Genomic DNA, 22,612 nt, shown 5'->3' with positions numbered 1-22,612 from the left:
CATAACTCTCATGGATACCGTTCAGAATTCACCTATTCGGAAGTATGAGGGCACTTTCTTTGAGCTAGGAGAGCCTTTTATCTACTTCAGGACAAAATAGCGACACTAGCGCCACCTAGCGGACAAAGCTTACAAAATCCAGTCTGGAAATGAAAAATCCATCCTGGATTTCTAGGAAAATCCATTGTGGAAATCTCGCAATGGAAATCAGACTTTCCACAGTGGAATACAATTTCCATTCTGGGTTACTCAAACCCTTATGGAAAAAAAATTTCCATCTGGAACCCTTATTTCCAGACAGCAGCCTGGTATGGAAATGACCCTTTCCAGCTGGAAAATATAAATCCCATATGGATATGAGCAATCCAGATGGAAACAAGGAAATCCAGAGGAAATTCCAGGTGGAATTTTAAGCTGGGTTGTCACATGTCCTCTGGAACTAGACTTCCTCGACTAAGGAAATTGGGAGCCTTGGTCACAAGCGAGAGATAACTTAGATTATAAAAATCTCAGCCTGTAATACTGATACATAGATCACTCACATAAGGATTCATAACTCTCATGGATACCGTTCAGAATCCACCTATTCGGAAGTATGAGGGCACTTTCTTTGAGCTAGGAGAGCCTTTTATCTACTTCAGGACAAAATAGCGACACTAGCGCCACCTAGCGGACAAAGCTTACAAAATCCAGTCTGGAAATGAAAAATCCATCCTGGATTTCTAGTAAAATCCATTGTGGAAATCTCGCTATGGAAATCAGACTTTCCACAGTGGAATACAATTTCCATTCTGGGTTACTCAAACCCTTATGGAAAAAAAATTTCCATCTGGAACCCTTATTTCCAGACAGCAGCCCGGTATGGAAATGACCCTTTCCAGCTGGAAAATATAAATCCCATATGGATAGAAGCAATCCAGATGGAAACAAGGAAATCCAGAGGAAATTCCAGGTGGAATTTTAAGCTGGGGGGCACGGAGACAGTTTTTCGCTCGCAGTTTCGGTAATACCCATCGGATCGAGAAACCAAGCATACCGTTGGAAAGAGGAGAAAATTTCACAAAAAGTACTTCCTTTACTTTCTTTTAAAAAGTAAAAATAGTGTTTGATACGAAATAACCTTACCTTTGATTTATCGTAGAAAGTTAGTTGCACCACCAAATTTGCTGGGAAACGTCTTAAAAAATTCCCCGTGAAACAAAGATAAGAAAAAGATCAACCACAAAAAGTACTATTTCTCGTTCCCGAGATATCTGCATTTAACTATCTTGAAGTAGCGTTGCGAGTTCAAGCTCGCGCGGCGGACGAGGTATGAGAAATCCTGCGGCGCGCGCATCAGTAGGTACGTCGCTAAATGACCCGAATTAGAACAAAACGTACATTTTGAGCCACAATACTGACAAAGTGGCGTACGAAACGTGCAAGGAAGAGTGTGTGAGGCGGACATAGCTGTGGATGCGGTCAAAATCACAAATGCAACGGTTGTAAACAACCCAGTGTGCCGCAGGATTTCTCATACCTCGTCCGCCGCGCGAGCTTGAACTCGCAACGCTACTTCAAGATAGTTAAATGCAGATATCTCGGGAACGAGAAATAGTACTTTCTGTGGTTGATCTTTTTCTTATCTTTGTTTCACGGGGAATTTTTTAAGACGTTTCCCAGCAAATTTGGTGGTGCAACTAACTTTCTACGATAAATCAAAGGTAAGGTTATTTCGTATCAAACACTATTTTTACTTTTTAAAAGAAAGTAAAGGAAGTACTTTTTGTGAAATTTTCTCCTCTTTCCAACGGTATGCTTGGTTTCTCGATCCGATGGGTATTACCGAAACTGCGAGCGAAAAACTGTCTCCGTGTCGCTGTCCCGGCACCATATTTAACCTCTCAATATCTCGGCTTCTAGATATTTTTCGGCCAAACGCTTTTGGATTTAGTCATCCCACTACTAGACCTACGATTTGCGTAAGTTTCGTCCCGATCCGAGACCATGCCGTTTTGTGACTGACTCAGTTGGCGTGGAATCACCCCCCTCGCCATTCAAGAAGCGGCCGCCCTTGCTCTGCTGCTCGTGTTTCGCAGGTAGATCGCGGTTTCGCTCCGGCTAGAACAACGGAGGGGGCTGCGCTGCGAAATGCTGCACTGGCACACTGGAAAACATGAAACTCTCGGACACGCTTCAGCAGCTGTAACGGCGGTGGCAGTCTGAAAACGTCAACAACCTCAGCACGCTCCACAAAGCATGGAGAAAAAAAACGTTAACGCTAACGCTAACGTGAAAGCAGATGATACTTATGAGAATGTTTATTTCAATGTATGAATGTGACATTTTGTCAATTTATTTCAAAGAGTAAACACTCGGAATTCTTTTTTTGACAAATCTCTTACGCATGGTAATTCATGAAAATGTCAATTTTAGTACAACTTTTGAATATCCTGACGTGCCATTCATTGTTTTGTGTTAAACATGTTCGCAATGACGGTGGAACACTCATATGTCCGATACCACTTGTATTGGGTGTGGCGGGGCGCGGCGGGACGTGGCGTCTCGGCAAGGGAATGGGCGAGGGGGGCCGCTACGCGATGCGTGCTAGCAGCGTCCCGTAACGACGCGCAACGCGAGGGACGCACTTCATGAGTACTAGATAACTGGGTGTCGAGGTTATACGCCGCGCGCGCAACTCGAGCCCCCGCAGCCGCCCCGATTCATGATGCGGCGGGCGACGGCACGGCGCGACGGCGCGGCACGCTGCGGGCCCTCCGCTCATAATCTTCTAGGCAGGCCAGCCAGCCGCTGCCTTGCCAGCGAGGCGCTCGGCTTCTTCTAGGCTTGCTAGCCAGGCAACGAGGCAACTGCTGCCTGGCTAGCCGGAAACTCGGTACTCTCTGCACGAGAGTACAAGCACGCTGATACGTGAACGTATCATCTGCTAAAAACATCATCGGCACTTCAAAGACCTGCATCTGTTAAAGCGGCATCGCGCGGCCTCTCGGCAGGCGCTGAGTCAAAGACGCTTCCGGGCCCTCCCCCCCCCCTCACTCCCCCCTCCCCTCGCGGAGCGTCGTGCCTCAAAGGGCAGCGTCCGCGACCGAGGTCAGGGGTCGTCCGCGTTTCACGTAACGCCCCGCAGTCCCGCCCGCGCACTCACAGCTGGTCGCCCACGCGGAGCGACGAGGACAGGAAGAGCTTTTCGAAAGAGCATCGCGTCAACGTGCTCAGCGCATTCAACAGTGAACACTGTACACTCTCCAGGTAGTGTACTGACGGGTACACTCACATGAGTGAGTACTTTGTCGAGTACACTCGCAAGAGAGTAACTTTAGTTGAGTACACGTGCAGGTGGGTGTGCCCATTTGAGTACACTCCCCCAGGACAGCGTACTCAGACGAGTACACTCCCAAGGCACTGTACTAAGACGAGTACACTCCCAAGGCACTGTACTAAGACGAGTACACTCCCCCAGGACAGTGTACTAAGACGAGTACACTCCCCCAGGGCAGTGTACTCAGACGAGTACATTCCCAAGGCACTGTACTAAGACGAGTACACTCCCCCAGGGCAGTGTACTCAGACGAGTACACTCCCCCAGTACAGTGTACTCAGACGAGTACTCTCCCAAGGCACTGTACTCAGACGAGTACACTCCCCCAGTACAGTGTACTCAGACGAGTACTCTCCCAAGGCACTGTACTAAGACGAGTACACTCCCCCAGGACAGTGTACCCAGACGAGTACACTCCTAAGCATGCCTAGCTGTCCGTGCAGCAGTGGGCAGCTGAAGGAGAGAGCCTGTGCTCATCTGAGTGCACTCTCCTGGAAACACGCTCGAAAAGGCTCACGCTCCCGCGAGTCCCCGAAATGAGTACGCGCTCCTGGAACTGCACTGTCACACAAGTGTGGAGAACTCCGCACTTCCACAGCCACTCTCACTCGGCATGGTGCAGTCGTGGACACTTGAAGTGTGGAGACTGCAGACTCTGCCCTTCCAAGTGCGGAGACTGCGAGGTCCACGTCTCCGCATTCCCAGTGTATGGAGTCCTCCGCACTCGGGTTCACAGTGTGCACTCGAGAGTGTCCAGGGCGCACTGTCCGCCGCGTGGTCAACCCCCGCAGGCGCCTCCCCGCCACGCCAGGCCAGGCCTGGCCACCTACCTGCGTCCCGCGCGCTCGACGTCCGTCGCGGTGCCTCGCGGTTGGGCGCTCGGTCTGCTGGTGCACCGCTGCACGCGACGCTGCTGGGGCGGCTGCTGCGAGTGGAGTGGCGGCGTGGTCGGCGCGTCCAGGCGGCGGGGCGGGGCGAGCGGCGCGGGGCGAGGGACGGGGCCGGGGGGGCAGTGCCTGCAGGCGGTGCCGGGGCCTGACTCCAGGACCAGCACGACGCGGCTCGGTCGGGCTTGTGTCTGCGCGCTCGGGGGCCCGTCGTCCAGGGCCTCGGGTCTGGGGCCTCGGCAAGGGAGCGGCGCGCGGCCCCCGCGGGGCGCAGGGCGCGCAGGGCGCAGACACGGCCGGGTGGCCGCGGCGCTGGCACGATCAGGGGCGGCGCCGAGGCTGGAGCCGAGCGCCGTGGCCGGCGGCACGCAGTCTGGCAGACAGAGTCCCTTTCGTCGCTCTGTCTCTCTCGCACCCCCCACGGGACGCACCGTGAGCGCGGGTGGAGCCGCCTGCGGGGCCGGCGGCACGCAGTCTGGGCTGGCGACTGCAGACTGATTCAGAGAGTTCTTTTCGTCGCTGTGTCTCTCTCGCACCTATACGGGACGCCCACAGTGCGAAGGCCGAGCGAGGGGTGGGCGGAAGGGCGCCGCCCGGTCTGGCGCCTGCACACTGGGAGTCGCAGTCGTCGCTCTGTCTCTGTCGCACCCACAGTGAAACCAAACGTGGACAACTCGATACCTCCTAGCAATAGACACGTACTTCAGGCACGCTTGTCAAAACTCACGTACTTTCGGCAGCTTGTGCAACAAACACGCAGTTTCGCCATTTCTAGTCAAAAAGCACGCAGTTACCGCATTTTCGTCCTAGCGGGCACGGAAATGCATTTTGGGTATTTTTCATGGTTGGGCTTGCCAGGTGCAGTCACTAAGTCACTAACGGTTTCAGGAGTGATCCGCATTGAAATATTACAAGAAGTTTGGAGGTCAATGGTTGGCCTATATTTAACGGCCGATCGTTCCTGAAACCGTTTCCAGGTTATCAATGGTGACTTAGTTACTGCACCTCACTAGCACAACCATGGAAGTTACCCAAAATGTATTTCCGTGCCCGCTAGGACGAAAATGCGGTAACTGCGTGCTTTTTGACTAGAAATGGTGAAACTGCGTGTTTGTTGCACAAACTGCCGAAAGTACGTGAGTTTTGACAAGCATGCCCGAAGTACGTGTCTATTGCTAGGAGGTATCGAACTCCACACTTCCTGGTGTGGAGAAGGTCCTCCACATTTTTTGAAAGTGCAGCGTTTGCAGTCTTTCACACTCCAAGTGTGGAGTAGTTCACATAATCCCTATCCAGTGAAAACGTGGAAAACAACTGCACATTTGAAGTGTGGAGACTGCAAACTCAGAACTGCGCAAATGAGAATTCCACAACCCCGCATTTCAAAAGTGGAGGTCTCCACGTTTTATTTGCAGTGGGCGACGCGGCCTGCGCACAGTGGGCAAGAAGACGGGCGGAGGCTGTAAAAATCCGGGACGCTTTTTGAGCTCCAGAGTCGCTAAATGGGACTCGAACGGAACGTGTGATCCCACCAATGGATTCCTCTCTGAGCGTTGAACCCATTGGTGGCGTCACACGTTCTATCCTGCTTAGCGACTCTGGAGCTCAAAACGCGTCTAGAGTTTTTGCCGGCTCCACCGGTCTTCTGGCCCACTGTGCAGTGGAGGGCAGTCGCAGCCCAGCCAGACAAGGTCAGCCAAAGCGTCTACAGGGAGTGACCGGGGTGTAAAGCCTGTATCGATCACTAGTTAATAAACCACGGTGGTCTGTCAATAAGTCAGTCAGTCCCTAAGGCCCCAAAACAAAAGGCAGCGCGCCCGCCCCACAGTGAGTCGGACAGCCGTCTGCGGCACGTAGACTGAAAATTGAATGGTCCGACACACGGCCAAACACTGGGGGAAAATGCGCCGGAAAATTTTGTCATCAACTTGTTAAAATTCACCGTATTCCCCACAGGACCAGACAGTCTTCTCCGTAGGGCATTTCAGTCATATGGACTCGAGAACACTGTAATACTGAGGCACCCCAAATGTTGGAATAACTTTCCATTCATGCCATTTTTTGGCGGGACCTTTTATGCATGCCCCTCAGTATGAAGTCACGCCAATGCCGCTACATGTTTTCAGTGTCGTCAAAGACATCTCTTACGCTGAAAATTAAGTGGTCCAAATTGGCATGACAAAAAGACACGAGCGGCGTGACAGGAAAGTCACGCTAAAAGCCGCTTAAAGAGTCACATGAATGGTGACGCTTTTTCTGTCATGCCGGTTTGGGGCTTGGCACTTTATTCGTGCCCCTAAAAAGGAATCAAGTCAGGCCAATGCATTTACCCCGGTAAGAAGGCAAAGAGTGCTACCAGTGTGCCTTCCCTCCAGCGGCGGCTCTGGCGGCCGAGCGCCTGTGGGACGCAGGGTAGGCAACACGCCACACAGTGGAGCGAGCCGTGCGGCCGAACCTCTGACTTGCAGGCGCTGCACTGAAAAATCAAACGTGGTCTAGACCGCACCAACTGGTGTGGTCAAATGGATGCCATTTTGACCGCATCAGTTGGTGTGGTCTAGACCACGTTTGGGGCGTTTAGTGTGGTCTAGACCACACCAAATGTGGCCAAACGTGGTCTAGACCACACCAACTGATGCGGTCAAAATGGCATCCATTTGACCACACCAATGATGCGGTCTAGACCACGTTTGGTTTTTCAGTGTGAGCACGCTAGAGTAGAGCCCTAGAGTGGGAGAGAAAGGTCAATTGCGAAAACGCTACGCGCACTTTGCCATACTCATCATTTCCGGACCGCTGAGCCGGTTTCCGTTTTCCGGAATTCAAACACCATTATGGCGAAAAGACGTACCTTCGCAACTCGCTAATGTCACACGACAGGCCAACGACCCGAAAGTAAACAATTATTCGTATGCCGTGTGCCTCCCCGAGTGAAACGGGGGAAACGACACTGTGGAAAAAAAGGGACATTTTCTCCGTTAATTTATGGCCAGAACTTTCCGTGATTCGAGACCCAGGATTTTCCGTGATTTCAGACACAGGATTTTCCGTGATTTCAGATCCAGGCTTTTTCCGTTGTTTGACACCCAGAGATTTCCGTAGTTTGCACAGTGCGTTGAAAGGCCATGGCAGTGAAGGGCAGACTTTGTGAGAGAAGTTTCTAAACTTGGCCAAAGAAACATTAACTTACAGAAATGAATGCATTCGTCTTGTCAAAGTTAACAAAAAAACTGTCATCCCACATCCTAAACACACGTTCGAAATGATGGGTTTGAGCTTCAAACATATCGAAGTTCCGTATCGGTATGAGATACGATGATTTTTGGCACTATTGATATAAGAAGGTGAAAAATCAAATATGTGGAAATGGAAAACTGACGACGGGAATGGATTCGTCTCAACGAAATGGAAAGAAACATACCCATATGTCTTAGGTTTTGACTCGAAATGGCCGATCTACTGAATCCAATAGGTCGATTTTGACACCCCTTTTTCAAAGGCGTTGCAAATACGTGCTAAAATCGACATATTGGATTCTGTAGATCGGCCATTTCGAGTCTAAACCTATGACATATGGGTATCTTTCTTTTCATTTCGTTGAGACGAAACCATTCCCGTCGTCAGTTTTCCATTTCCACATATTTGATTTTTCACCTTTTTATGTCTATAGTGCCAAAAATCATTGTATCTCATATCGATACGGAACTTTGGTATGTTTGAAGCTCAAACCCATCATTTCGAACGTGTGTTTAGGATGTGGGATGACAGTTTTTTTGTTAACTTTGACAAGACGAATGCATTCATTTCTGTAAGTTAATGTTTCTTTGGCCAAGTTTAGAAACTTCTCTCACAAAGTCTGCCCTTTACTGCCATGGCCTTTCAACGCACTGTGCAAACTACGGAAACCTCTGGGTGTCAAACAACGGAAAAAGCCTGGATCTGAAATCACGGAAAATCCTGTGTCTGAAATCACGGAAAATCCTGGGTCTCAAATCACGGAAAGTTCTGGCCATAAATTAACGGAGAAAATGTCCCTTATTTTCCACAGTGGACGGTCCGGAAACAAGACCAGCGGTCCGGAAGTGACTAGTATGGCAGATTTCTCTGTCAGCACTCGTGTAAATCTTGTCAGAATATCAGAATCGTGTCTGAAAACGTGATCAAAATTCGCGCACCTCTGAAAGCTGAAAACATGTTCTGACATTCTGCATAACTCAGGCCATTAATATCTGCATAAGTTTTCAGAATTTCAGCTTTCAGAGGTGCGCGAATTTTGATAAGGATTTCAGACATGTTTCGGACATTTTGACAAAATTTACACGAGTGAGAAGGTGCGTACAGGCATGGCGTTTCTCTCCCACTCTAGGACTCTACGCTAGAGGCGCGCAGGGAGCGGGGGGGGGGGGGGGGCTGGATCCACAATGGACGCGGGACTCCGTGGAGGCAGAAAACCCCTCCGACAGCACGCCATGCGCACGCCCCCATAGAGACTCGACTCAGCGCATTGCTTTTGTGCATTCCGCTTGCAATACAGACCGCACAACACGCCAGGCGCTTTACGAATTCGATCGCACGTGCAGCGAGGGGCCGACAACTTCCCTTAGCCATCTCATTGAAAAAAAAAAGAACTAGCGTCGCACTCGTATCTATTTTGTCAGGATGTCAGAAACATGTCTGCAATACTGATCAAAATTCGCGCACCCTCAGAAAGCTAAAATTCTCAAAATTAATTCTAAAATTGGTGGTCTGAGTTCTACAGAATGTGAGAATAAGTTTTCAGCTTTCAGAGGTGTGCGCGAATTCTGATCAGGTTTTCAGAAAGTTTTTTTGTCGTTCTGACAAGATTTACACGACTGAGAATCTTTGAATTCTAGATGGAATATATACACTTTTGTACTTGTTCAGTATTGAATCCCAAGGATCATTAAGCGGACAATTTTATGCATTGAAAAAATTAAAAAGAAACTTGACTGAAGTCGGGCGCGCAGTGACACTTCGTGGATTTGCAGACCCATTCTTGGCTGTAAAATTTTCGTAAAGCCACCCTTATTTGGTGCTAAAAATAACAAGGGTTGTCTTAAAAATGTTGCAAGCCAAAGAAATTTTGTATAACATCGCGAAAGAGGAGCTTTGAAATTCAACGAAATGCGTTCATTTGACGCTGCTGCCCCCACGGTGAAAATGGTTCCTGGTTTTCCCCGGATCGCATATACTCAAGGAAAAGGCGACTTTCTGAGTGATCTTGGTGACCCAGGAACCGTGCCGTGCGGGCAAAAGCAGTACCCTGAAATTCTCAGGCGGCTCCTGGAAAATAGATCCCTTTTTCCAGGGTGGACCAGTGGCGTCGTGGTGTGCCGTGGCGTGGTGCGGCAAGTCGTGGTGGTGTGGCGTGGTGCGGCAAGGCGTGGTGGTGTGGCGTGGCGCGGCAAGGCGTGGTGGTGTGGCGTGGCAAGGCAAGGCGTGGTGGTGTGGCGTGGTGCGGCAAGGCGTGGTGGTGTGGCGTGGCGCGGCAAGGCGTGGTGGTGTGGCGTGGTGCGGCAAGGCGGGTGGTGTGCGTGGCGCGGCAAGCGTGAGTGGTGTGTTACGTGGCGCGGCAAGGCGTGGTGGTGTGGCGTGGCAAGGCATCGTGGCGTGGCGCGGCAAGGCGTGGTGGTGTGGCGTGGCAAGGCATCGTGGCGTGGCAAGGCGTCGTGGTGTGGCGTGGCAAGGCGTCGTGGCGTGGCGCGGCAAGGCGTGGTGGTGTGGCGTGGCGCGGCAAGGCGTGGTGGTGTGGCGTGGCAAGGCATCGTGGCGTGGCGCGGCAAGGCGTGGTGGTGTGGCGTGGCAAGGCATCGTGGCGTGGCACGGCAAGGCGTCGTGGTGTGGCGTGGCGCGGCAAGGCGTGGTGGTGTGGCGTGGCAAGGCATCGTGGCGTGGCGCGGCAAAGGCGTCGTGGTGTGGCGTGGCCGCAGTGACGAGGCTCCATCCGGGCTTTGAGGTTTGGCCGCGCGAGTGCACTCGGTCCATGAGAGAAGGCGCCACGCTCACGTTCCATATTACGGGGGCGGAGCGTGAAAACTTAAACGAAGTAAGTTTTTAGACATTTTTACTCTCGGTCGGAGGAACGCACACTGTAAATAGCTTACAATGAAATTCGAGCTGACCTATGTAACAGTGAATTCGGCACGATCACACCAAGCCAAATTTCTCCATCGATGAATATTTTCTTGGATTTCCATGAACCTGTGTAGTGTGAATAAAAATGACGCCCGTCATTTTTCATACGCCCGTTCCTCCATTTAATGAGGAGTTTCTTCGGAAGACATAATTAAGAGTGCATCGGCACGCTTCCAACTTCCGCCTTGTTGCGCGCCCCGTGAGGTGCACTGCGTGACGCAGACTGATTCCCCCGCCCACTTTCCCCTTTTCTCCCTTTTTCCCTGTCCCTCTCTCTCTCTCTCTCTCTCTCTCTCTCGCCCATGCGATGCCCCATGAGTGCAAGCGAGACAGTGCACCGTGCACTGTAAAAAATTCCGTACTTTTGTACGGAAATGGTACAGAAAAATATAGTACGGAGGTGCGGAGAAAAGTACGGAACGTTCCGTACTTGCTCCATACGAACCCATGTAAATGGGTACGGGAAAAAGGTACGGAACGTTCCGTAGTTGGCAAGTACGGACGTTCCAGGCAAATAATTTCCCAGACATGTTCCGTACTTTTTCCGTACTTTTTGGCCCGTCCCGTTTATTTTTTGTAAAAAAATGACGGAGGGACGGGCATATAGTATGATGCATGCTGTGCGTCCGTTCGTTCGTTCGTTCGTTCGTCCGTCCGTCCGAGGACTTCCCGTGGTCCGATCTTGACCAAATTTGGTATGCAGCCTCCTTGGGTGACCCTAAGAACCGCCCGGTGGCAGCAAATCCGATCCGAGCCCCGGGGGCGCTGCTGCAGGTGCATCATGGTCTACATGGGGTCGAGGAGGATCTCGGCAACGGATGCAGCTAGCAGGGCATGTAGGGGTATTTTTGGAATCGGTGTGACGAGAAAAAACCAATGGTGCCAGTTTCGAGCGAATCGGAGAAGTTCGGACCCGGGTTCAAATCCCTGCGGGGTATTTTTTGAACATTCTTTTTATTCGATTTTTGGCATTGTTTCTGATGTTTTTGAGGGTGCTGATGACGAAAACGACATTTATTATAACCCCAGACTCAGGTTTAATTCCCGTCAGGGTCAAACATAGGCGAAATTCGTACGTGTCTTAATGTACGGGACGGGCCAAAGTTGCCGATGTATATCGCTACTTTTCCTGTTATTTCTCACAGTGTGAACAGCTCTAAGTGGCGCGGCTCATCCATGTTTCAGGCATCCCGCCCCGCGGCCCCGCGGCCCGAGCGCCGACTCAGGCGTGCGTCCGACACGACCCGACACACCAGTGCATCCGCGCCGCGCCAGGCCGCTAAGCTGATTGCCGGGCGCAGCGCTCTCTGTCGCACTCGCGGTGCGTGGCGAAGGAGTGCGAGAGAGACAGACGCCCCCTCGCCCCGACGAGGCATGCCGGCCCGGCCGACTCGGCCCACGCTCGGCCCGGGCAGCGGTCGGGCAAGCGCACTCTCCTACTACTCCCCCGCGCTGACCGACCCTCCCCGCCCCCGACGCCACCCACCCGCGGGGAGGGGCGAGGCGGCAGGGGGCGGAGGAAGGGGGCGGGGAAGGGGCATTACACGGAATCAATACACAGACGAAGAGGCGTGGGAGGAGGGGCAAAGGATACAACGGCGAGAAAATGGAAACGACGGAGGAGGAGTAAACGGCGACACGGTCCCGCGGACGGGAGGAGGGGTGGGAGGCACCCTAAGGTTCATCACGAGGTGGTCAGGGCTGGACGGAGGGGGGACCATCCCCCATACACGCTCTCTCTCTCTCTCTCTCTCTCTCTCTCTCTCTCTCTCTCTCTCTCTTTCTCCCCTCTCTCGCTCCCGGCTGCATTTTTGTGACACAGATTACTCATTCCCTGCTGGCTTCTATTGAACAAAAATTCCCCTGATAAATCATTTTGAAAAACTAGAAAAGAAACTCTCTCTCTCTCTCACACACACACACACACACACAATCCGTGTCTCAAATGTGTCATTTTACTGTTTCCTAGACTCTTTCAATCTCGCCATTCGCTCTAACAACACAGAGGACCTCCAGAAGTGTAACGAAATATATTGATGGTTTTTGAAGACGAACACGTTTCCCCATGTGTTTTGGGGACGTTAGAGAAATTTATGACCAAAATTTGGCGATCACTTTGATTCTCACCCTAAGACAGAAAAAATGTTTCTTGCCAAAGTTGGGTCACAACTCTCACCGTTCAATTATCAGGATTTTTTTTTCAATATCCTTTGAATCACGTTTCAAAAGAGAGAAGCTCCAGGAAACGAAAACTATAGAAATAGACTTGGTCGGCGACTCGCTCAGAACTGAACTACACTCGGTTTGTGGGTCTCTTGCGAACAGCCCAAAACCCTCCGGAGCGACATCTGAAAAGAACCTGGGTTTGCTAGACGTGCAAAACCCTCCCAAATTTGGCGTTTGTGGGGGTTTGGGACTGGCGAACTCGTCCAGACCCAAAGTGGTGCCATCGGATCAGAAACTTGACCTTTCAAGTGGCCTTTCGACCGAAGGCACAAAGGAAACGCTCCATGTTACGCAGGGGCAGGGGATACGGCTCCATATCACGATTGCACAACACCATTGCACGACACTCTTTGTTGTAAAAAGAGAAACGGTGTTATTTTTCGTCTGAAGACTTATATTTATTTCGCATCGTAGCTCGGAGGACGGCCCCAAAGTCTACCCTACTAGCCTACTTGCCTCCCAAGCCCACGTACGCGTTGACCTTGTTGGCCACGCAGTGGACCATCTCTGCCCCGATCACGGCCACGCCGGGGATCGTGCTGATGAGGGTGCAAGTGATCAAGCTGCGCATGTAGGGGCCCAGGTTGACGCCGTAGGGCGCCGAGGTCGTCACGGACTGCGTGTGGCAGGTGCAGATGCCGGCCCAGGCGGAGGCGCCGAAGCCGGGGTACTTGTTGTAAGCCTCAAGGGTGCACGCCCCGACGTAGTGGCCGAACCGCCAGCCGTGCGTCGCGATAAACGTCTCCTGTAACCCGGAAACGACGCAACGATTTTTAAGTTATTGAGTCAGCTGCACCTCCACACGCTGCAATAACCTTTCATACAACTCCAGGCCTTACAAAGATAATAAGCTTTTCTTAAGCTGACGAAGAAAATTATTCTAATTAACTATTTCGTGGTATGAAAAACTCAAAATTTTTTCACGCTCAGCACGTTATTGACTTTTTGCTCATTTTCTCAGTACTTATGCAAGTAATTTGTGCGACTATAATATGTACTTTTTCTTTTTAAAAGAACTACTTACGAAATTTTAAATAATGTACTGACAATTTGGTTTTGTACATGATTTTACAAATGAAATTTTTCATGCTTACAATTATTAGTATATATATACGAACTTTTTCCTCATTAATAACGTATTCGTATTAGCAACAATAATATTATTGTTGCTAATACGAATACGTTATTAATGAGGAAAAAGTCAGTAACGTGCTGAGAGTGTATGCCTGGCAGATGCTCACAATGCATCGTAAGGTTTTAACCGTCCATAATGTGGAGAATATTCACCACGAGACTTGAATATTTTAGAGTGCTAGGAGATAGGAACTACTCGACGTACGTAAACGGTGTCGCCCATGGACTGCTGCGTGAGAAGCGCAAGGCCCACAAAGGCGGACAGGAGGAAGGTGGCGAACTTCATGGTGAGGTGATTCTTGTCCTGGTCCTCGACGGGCCGAGCTTCTTATAGCCGTCGAAATCGCACCGAGGCAGGGAAGATGCCACGAAATTCGTGACCGGTACCGCCGCTCTTCCCCGTCGTCGTAAAATTAAGGTATGGGGCTTCCCGAAATAATGATGCGAAATATCATCCCGCACGTGACTTATGTAGGCTCGTCACGTTCAGCACTGCACACTGAATTACTACGTAGTTTTTGCATTTTTCTGGGCATACCTTTGGCAAGAATTGAGCGTGCGATAGAAACGCACGAATTGGTACGCCACAACACACACTTTCGTACTTAGTCACGGACAAATTCATGCATTTTGAAATCCGTGCGCAATTTGTGGAAAGCTTGTGCACAAAAACACCAAATTAATTTAGTGTATATAGGTGCCACGCCTTCACTGTAATTCAAACTGCGATTTTGTGGAAAGCTTGTGCACAAAAAACACCAAATTAATTTAGTGTATATAGGTGAAAACGCTCTCCTATCGCAAAAATTAAGAGGTAGTTATTGCAGAAAAATTGCAATAACTAAATTATTGCACTCCAGAGTGTGATAAATCGTGGGAATCGCAAACTCGGTTTTATCGCAAAAAATTGTAGTAAAAGTATCGCAAAATGAATGACGAAACAGGTCGGGGGTAAGAATGAATTGTATGATGGACACTGCACTACGACACACTCTAAATGGTAGCGTTTACTCACGAGTACACTCTCTTTTGCCGTACGAGTGCAATCCCTTTAGCGTGTACTCACGAGTACAATCTCTTTGGCGTGTACTCACGGGTACACTCCCACGAGAGTGTACTCAGCTGCATTGGAAGGCGTTATAAGGCGTGAACTGATCTGAGCACACTCGTTAGAGCTTTTAAATCTGAGCGCACTTTCGTTGGGGTGTACTCATGAGTATACCAAACGCGCTGGAGTGTACTGAGCACTCGAGTTTGCATAATGAACCAGCAGGAGGAAATGCCGAGAGTTATGGCCTGCCATTTATTCCCCACTGGTCACTGGAGCATGGACATAACATCAAAATCTAAATCCCAAAAAATCCGGAGGAACGGTTACCAAACGACGAACCAAAGTCTTCTAGAGTGTTCATTGTGTTAAAAGAAAACATCGCTGGTAAAACAAAGGCATAAAATTTACGCCCTTTAGGGCATAAATACTCTATTACGCCCGGGGCATGAATCGTTTATGCCCTTGGGAAGGGCGTAAATGGTATTGGAATTTTAAGCAAAATTTTTATACCCTTCCAAAAGGCATTAACGATTTACGTCGCTCCAGGGGCGTAAATCATTTACGCTCTTAAAGGGCATAATTTTAATGCCTTTGTTTCGCCAGTGTTTTCACTAACCTCGCTTTCTTAATTTAACGAGTTGTTAACGTGCAAATGCAACACACTTCAAATCCGGCGACAAGTTCACTTGCCACGAAATTCGGGAGCCGTTTAAGCGTAACTTAAACGTTCGCGCCGTGCGGACCGGGTTGCCATCATTGGTGCCACGTCACTGTCAACTGTTGTCCTTCGTCTCCTGCTCGTGTGTAGTCTGGTTTATTTCCCCCTGCACTCGAAAAGAGTGCAGTGGTATCAGTATACCGAATAGTCGTTTTATACCTATTTTAACTTGAACCGAACTATGATGAGGACAAGCCTGGCCCTATAGAATGCTCCTGAGCTTGCGAAATATTGCATTGCAGCAGGCCAGAGCGCCAAATATTGGCAAGCAGATGAAAATTTCAGATCGGGGCTGGCCAAGTTTGAGGCTTTATCAAACTTTATTGCCATCGGATTCGCAGTGTAAAAGAAGCTTTCAAGCGAGTTGGCCAGTCGCCCAAAGGGTCATTGCAGAAAGGATACATCAAGCAGGAGATATTTGGGTTGGTTCGTCAAAATGTGGAAATTTTAAAATCAAAGATGTTTAGCTCAATTACCACTTGCACGGACTTCCTATCAGCAAATACCCCTTATATAACAACAAAACACCTTCAGAGAAAGGCATGTACATGTTTTCAGTCAAAATTTTTGACTTCTTGTACCACATAAAGCGCCGGAAAGGTACAAAAATGGCCGTTTTGTCGGTGTCCGAATCCCCGATTGAAACACAATGTGAAGTCTAATTCCTTATAACGCCGTTAAAACACCCAAAGTTTTGTGTGTTTTCGAGAGTGGACACTCTAATCTACATTTTAACTTAGGTCCCGAAACCTTGAGTCGATTGGTTCGTTCGTAAAGTGGAAGAAAATTTTTGTCCGCAAATTGCGTCACTTGCTACCGGCATTTGTATTTCGCGGCTCTAAGCGTGTTTTGTGCCTGAACCGAACCAAGCGCCAACCCTATTCGGCTTCGAAATTGATATTAAACAAAACTGCAACGGTGGAAATACTTCCACAGGAGTATGGTAGGTTCAAAACAAGGATAATAGGTCGCTTTGCCGTAACTCGCTATCATAAACCTGTAATCGCCAACGCGTAATTTCGACCTCCCCCGGATAAACATTTTCAAATACTGGGACAAGGTCATGTTTGCCGCTTCATTTGACCTATTTACACCATACAGCGTCTGTTACGTACAAGCAAATTTGGTATTTCCTTGCGAAATAGATGGTTTTTATAAAGTGTAATGATGTAATCGGATGTAATCAGCCAGGACCCCGGCGTCGACGCCTGTTACTGCACTTTTGAAGCTTAAATACTTGTTTATTTCGCATCCAAGCCTATTACATATGTTAGGATTTTTTGTTTGTCCTGATCAGACAAATCGATTTCTATAAATAGATGTCAGTTTTGTCCACTTTGAAATTCCACCCAAACCACTTGAATGTAACGAACGTCGACGCGCGTGTAACAAACGTCGACGCAAATGTAACAAACGTCGACACGCGTGTAACAAACATCGACCCAAAGTACGCTTTCAACATTTAAGCCATTTGAAACAAAACTGGAACGAATTAAGCTTTGATATTTCTTGGGGACCATTCTAGAGCCATCTTGAATGAGCCTGCAAAATTTCATCCGAAAAGCCGCACATTAAAATCTTGGAAATCCCGCGCCTCAAATTCCCACATCTCGGCGAACCAACCCATTTCCAAGGGACAGTGAAAAAGCGCTCGCGCCCGGAGCTTAGGTAGCGAAATCGAATCTCGTCGAATCCTCTCGGCAGCGAAACAAAAAAATTCGGTTTCTACTTTGTCTGGGTGGGAACAAAATGGGCCGATTTAATGTTGACCGCTTGGCGGTTAAGCCTGTACTTTTTGAGAGAGAACAATTTTAATTCAGTAATTACAAATGAGTCAGCACATATGATCCCTGAAACAAAAAACTTGTAGTTGTCAAACAAGCGCACTTGTTTTCTCTGAGCAAATGTGCACGAAAGTCGTGCTCAGCGTTATCGTAATATAGATCGCAACTTAAGAACCCATTTCTTCGGAAGTCTTCCGCGCATGACTCGCGGCACGACTTCACAGTCGTCGACGGTTTCTGGTATAAGAAGGCTCGCGTGTGTTGGAGTGCTCAGAGGATCCAACATGATGCTCAAAACATCCACCCTGCTCCTTGCTCTGGCTGTCCTCGTAAGTACTCCAGTTTTAAGGGATGTAACAAACACTGTAGTACCGTTCCACAGCTGTGATTGGAAGGCTCTCAAGACCGTCAAATCAAGCGTGGCAAACTGCACACCTCAAAAGCGGGGGTGTGAAATTTTTAGTCTTTGCACTTGAAAGTTCAGAGTTTGCAGTCTCCATGAGTTCTCCACGATTGCACCGTGCTAAGAGATAGGGTCTGTGAGCTTCTCCACACTTAAAGTGTTGAGGCTGCACGCACCACATGTGTGAGGAATGACCCCACTAAACTGACGTCTGTACTCAATATGCGTCTGTAGACGCATTTGCAAGTTAACACCTACAGATGCATACTTGGATGAGTTAGGTATGCATTTGTAGGTGTGTACCCAGCCGAAAATCCCGGTTACGGTTCCGGAGAAAATCTCCGCTTACGATCGTAAATCGCCCCAAATTTTCCGGTTGCGATCGGAAACCGGACCTAATATACGGTTACGACCGGACTCGTCCCGGTTACGACCGGACTCGTTCCGGTTACGACCGGACTCGTTCCGGTTACGACCGGACCCATTCCGGTTACAATCGGACCAGATCCAGGTCCGAGGCCGGACTCGAAGAAGCATGTCCCATGCGTTTAAGTCTCCAGCGAATTTTCAGAAACACTCCATAAATTGTGAACGGTAACTTACAATAAATTTCTGAAGTCAAAATTGGGCGTAACTTGCAAAGTTTACCCTGTGATCATGCATTCTTATCGCGGATCTCTGCTTGATGGAGCACCACAGAAGACAAACTTGATGTCTTGTGACGCTTTGTACTCAGACCGGAATGGTCAGTTACGGTCGTAAACCCTTCCTGGTTACGATCGTAGTCGTAACCGGAGATGTCCGAAATTACGGTCGTAATCGTATTCCGGCCGGAATCGTATCCCGGTCGGAATCCTTTCCCGGTCGTAACCGTACTCGGAACCGTAACCGGGATTTTCGGCTGGGTACTCAGCCAAGTATGCATCTGAAGACGTGTACTCAGCTGAGTATGCATCTGTAGATGTGTTCTCAGCTAAGTATGCATCTGCAGATGTGTACTTGCAAGTATGCATCTGTAGACGCATACTGAGTACACACTTCAGTTTGTAGAGCACCGGCGGTGTGCATTCACTTTTCTCCACACTTGGTTTTAAATTGTGGGATCAGGATAAAATTTGAAAGCCTGCAGCATCAGCACAGTAGAGTTCACTGAAAAAACGACAGGTTAACATAGTACTATCAAGCGTCCTGACTCTTAGGCGCGTCATCAAGCGTAAGAGGCATCTCGATCCGTCTCTGTACGCACTGTAATTATTTGCTTTTAATTGAACATGTTAATTGTTTTAAATTTCCAACTTCCAGTATAAAGCTGGATTCTGAATGAAATTTGGTAAATCAGAAGACATGAACCACTCCAGTGCACCGATTTCACGGGCATGACAGTTCGATCGGACACAGCTTTTTTGGATTCCTCAGCCACGTCCGCGTCCTGTTGCAGGTGGCCGTGGCTCTGCCAGTGGCCTACGCTGCCTACGCCGCTTCCTGCCGTGCCTCTCCCCAGGCGGCCTACGACTGCACTGCCAAAGACAGGGCCGCGGCCCTCAAGCTGAAGAGGGTGGCCGCAGACTCCCGCGGCGGCCAGCCAACGTGCTACGCTAGAATGTGAAGGAATGCCGGCTTTCTAACGGATGTGCAATAAACGCTCCGATGGAGTCTAACCAGTCACAGTGCCTGACCAGTCTTGTGCCATGTCTGCACTGAGAATCGAAACGCTATGAGTACAGCGTCAATTGAGCATTGCACATGAAGTGCAATGCCCCATGCATTGGCATAGGGCATTTTCGTGACGCATTGCACGTAAGGTGCAATATGGCTATCGCATTGCACGTACGGTGCGATAGCTCAGCTGCATTGCACCATTGCAGGCTCTTTCTATGTCTACATTTGCCAGGCCTTTTGAAAACAACGGCCTAGTTTTCATAATCCTAAAGAAGTGTGGAAAACCCGCACTGCACCAGTATCGCGAGCATGGCTTTCACGATCTCTTTGACCCTTGCCACTAACCTGGTCCGGTGCCTATCGCCACCATCGTTCACCTCTCTGAGTGCTCGCCTTCCGGCATGAGGGACAGCTAAGCTCCGCTTAGTGCCACACACACGAAAGAAGAAAATTTCAGGCCGGGACTTGCTCATTGAACTAAACTAGGTTTGAGGGTTCCTTTCATCAACACGAACTATCAGAAACCCCCGAGAGCGAGATCTGAAAACAAAGCAGGGTTTGATCCAGGTTTGATCTGAAATGTGTGCCAAAATGTTTTTTTCTTTCTTTTGAGAGTTTGGAACAAGATGGGATGGTGGACATGTTCTTCATAAAGGTACCCAAATAAGATGCATCAGGTCAGAAAATGCACTCTTTCCAATGGCATTTCGACCGACTCCGCAAGGCGTTTCATTCAGCTACTGTGAATTGGTGAACTTGGACAGCCTTCATCTCGCAAACCGCCGGAGATAGGGCAAAAGCACAATAAAAACGGTTCAGTTTTTACACGAAGAGACCATCGGCAATCCTCTTTAAGGGGCAAAAGAACTTGTTGGGGGCTTCTTAGATGATTAAATTTTTCATTGGTACAAAGAAATTCCCTTTGATGAAACGTTTTGCTTGCCGTGCTCCCCAGCCGCTACAACGGCAGCAGCAGAGTGCCTTAGGTGCCGAACGTTGTCGGTGTCCGTCTTGGTGAGACAGGTGACGACTGGCTCGAACGTCGCAGCCGAAAGCGTTGGAGAGGCAAACTCACGGCTCTGAAAGTGCTGGAATCCACACAGTAAAAACGAATGTCAGGACTTGTTTGTCGCACTACTTTAATACTACTTAATACTCTATTTCCAATACTCTATTCTAGATTTAAAGATTCTGTACTGCATAATGCTGCGTACGCGAATGGCAGAGCCTGCTGTGCACACATACACTGAGAGTCATGATCATGACTTAAATTTTGGGCGAGGAATTCCTTATCACCCAAATTTGGATGAAGAAGGTTGCTCGCCCAAATTTGGGTCATAATACTATGGAGCCATAGAGGCAGCTAATACACCCTTCCTCACCCAAATTTGGGCGAGGAAACAATCCTCGCCCAAATTTGGGTGATAAAGTAAACCTCGCCCAAAATTGGGTATTGATCATGACTTTTTCATTCTCAGTGTAGGCATTTCGAAGCATGTGCTGTAAACATACATGAGCATACACTGTCAGACCAAGCGTGGGGAAATCCCTTGTAGAACAGATGAGTTCCGAAATCTGGCTAGGACGGTTCCAGAATCTTCCTTTCGCCTCGGACAATTCCTTTTTACCTTCGGACTTGGCCGTACTGAGTCCGAAGTCCGGAGCGGACAGTTCCGGCCTTGGCCGCAGGGCGGCTTTGCGTCTCGGACTGTCCGGCAGAGTCCGATCGGCACCGATCCGGAGTGTCCCTGCCGATGCATTCGAGGAAAGGCCCGCCGGCCGGGCTGGCAAGAGGAGCTCTCTGATTGGTCGTTGACGAGGGGAGCGTTAATCCTTCGGCAACTCGGAAAGTTTTGGCCGCCTCGGCACGCCAAACGTCAGTCTCCAGCCGTCCTCCAAGGTGCACGCATCGCGTTTGGCCTGCGGCGCTCTGTCCTCTCGCCCCGCGCGCTGCGCTGAGTGCATGTTGGTTCCATGCGCTGCAGGCGCGCGCTGCGAACGAGGCAGTTTGACGGAAAATGTGGTTCAGTGGGATGTGTTCGCTGCTGGTCGGAACGCCAGTGACTCTGCGCTTGCTGTAAGCATCACCCAACACTAAAGGGACGGGCCGTGAGAGGGTGAGAGGTGTATTATTTTATTCGCCTCTCCCCGTTCACACTCGTCCCCAAAGTGCTTTCATTGGATATTAGATCGCACTGCTGGTTCAATACTTGTGATACGTGAACTTGGTTACGTTTCTTTTCCCGTGACGAACTTTATCTCGGAACCGCTTCCTTTAGCAATTCTTCAACCAAGTGTGCACGACGTTGTTAGTATGTCAGTTGTTACAACGTTCGGATTTTTTGTAAGTAGCAGGAGACCAATTTCCCAAACAAAGTTTTAGAACACAGGCCTTTCTGTTATTTGTGTATTAGTGTCCTTCATATGTGTAGCTGGTCAGGAAACTTATGTTTTGCTTATCTCAAAACTAACCCAAACCTTGGTTAACAACCACATTTTCCCAAATATACTCTCAGCGCGCTTCAGAGCTTATGCACAAGGAAGATAAGGTGAGGAGGGGAAGGAGAGGGAGGGGGAAGGGGAGTGCCGGGGGTTGAGGGGAAGTGGGGTGGACGGGGGCAGGCTGTATTTGGGGGAAAGGGTGGGGGGGCTGGATCCTGTTCGGACAGTCCGAAATACTACCGCACGATTGTAACGGAGAGTCCGAAATCGCGCGGATTTTCAATATTTCGACCCGATTCTGGAACTGTCCGCTGCCGCTTTCCGGACTGTCCGCCATCCACATTACGGACTGTCCGCTACGGCCGGTTTTCGGACTCAATCTTTTTTACAAGGGATCCACCAAGTGTCTCACAAAGCCCCGACTCTCGGTGTGGTGCAAGCGCGGAGAACTCCACTCTCTCTAAGCGCGGAGTCTGCACGATCTGCACTTGCACTTCCAAATTCCAGGGTCCTGAAAATGACCCACCTCCGCACTTCCCTTCACTTGGTTCCACAGTAGTCACAAAATGAGTGATCGAGATTGGAACTCAACAAAAGTGCATCTGCTAAAAACTACAGGGTGAGTTTTTTCAATGTGTCAATAATTTGTAGGTACACTCTAAATGTAGGGTGTCCAGAAACTGGGCGCCTTTGTCGCCTGCCCCACTTTTTAGGGTGCCAAATGTCGCCCAGTTTCTGGGCACCTTTGTCGCCTAGTCTCGGGGTGGACAAACCATGAAGGAACCTGCCTTCCCCCATGGCCCGGCAGCGACTAAGGTACCAAAGGTGCCCAG

General features: G+C 49.5%; 1 protein-coding gene across 1 annotated transcript; it reads right to left on the bottom strand.

Annotated features, from left to right (window-relative positions):
• Positions 1 to 12,985: 12,985 nt before the first annotated feature.
• On the bottom strand, positions 12,986 to 14,009 carry LOC117651420. The gene is made up of 2 exons (XM_034395464.1): positions 13,928 to 14,009; positions 12,986 to 13,333 (listed from the first exon to the last, which is right to left on the bottom strand). Exons 1-2 carry the CDS (start codon positions 14,006 to 14,008, stop codon positions 13,037 to 13,039), a joined length of 378 nt encoding a protein of 125 aa, XP_034251355.1. The 5' UTR covers position 14,009; the 3' UTR covers positions 12,986 to 13,036.
• Between the last annotated feature and the right edge of the window lie 8,603 nt (positions 14,010 to 22,612).

This window comes from Thrips palmi, unplaced genomic scaffold (assembly GCF_012932325.1).
Source record: "Thrips palmi isolate BJ-2018 unplaced genomic scaffold, TpBJ-2018v1 HiC_scaffold_5, whole genome shotgun sequence".
Taxonomy (NCBI): Eukaryota; Metazoa; Arthropoda; class Insecta; order Thysanoptera; family Thripidae; genus Thrips; species Thrips palmi.
This window is presented reverse-complemented; position numbering and strand designations above follow the sequence as displayed.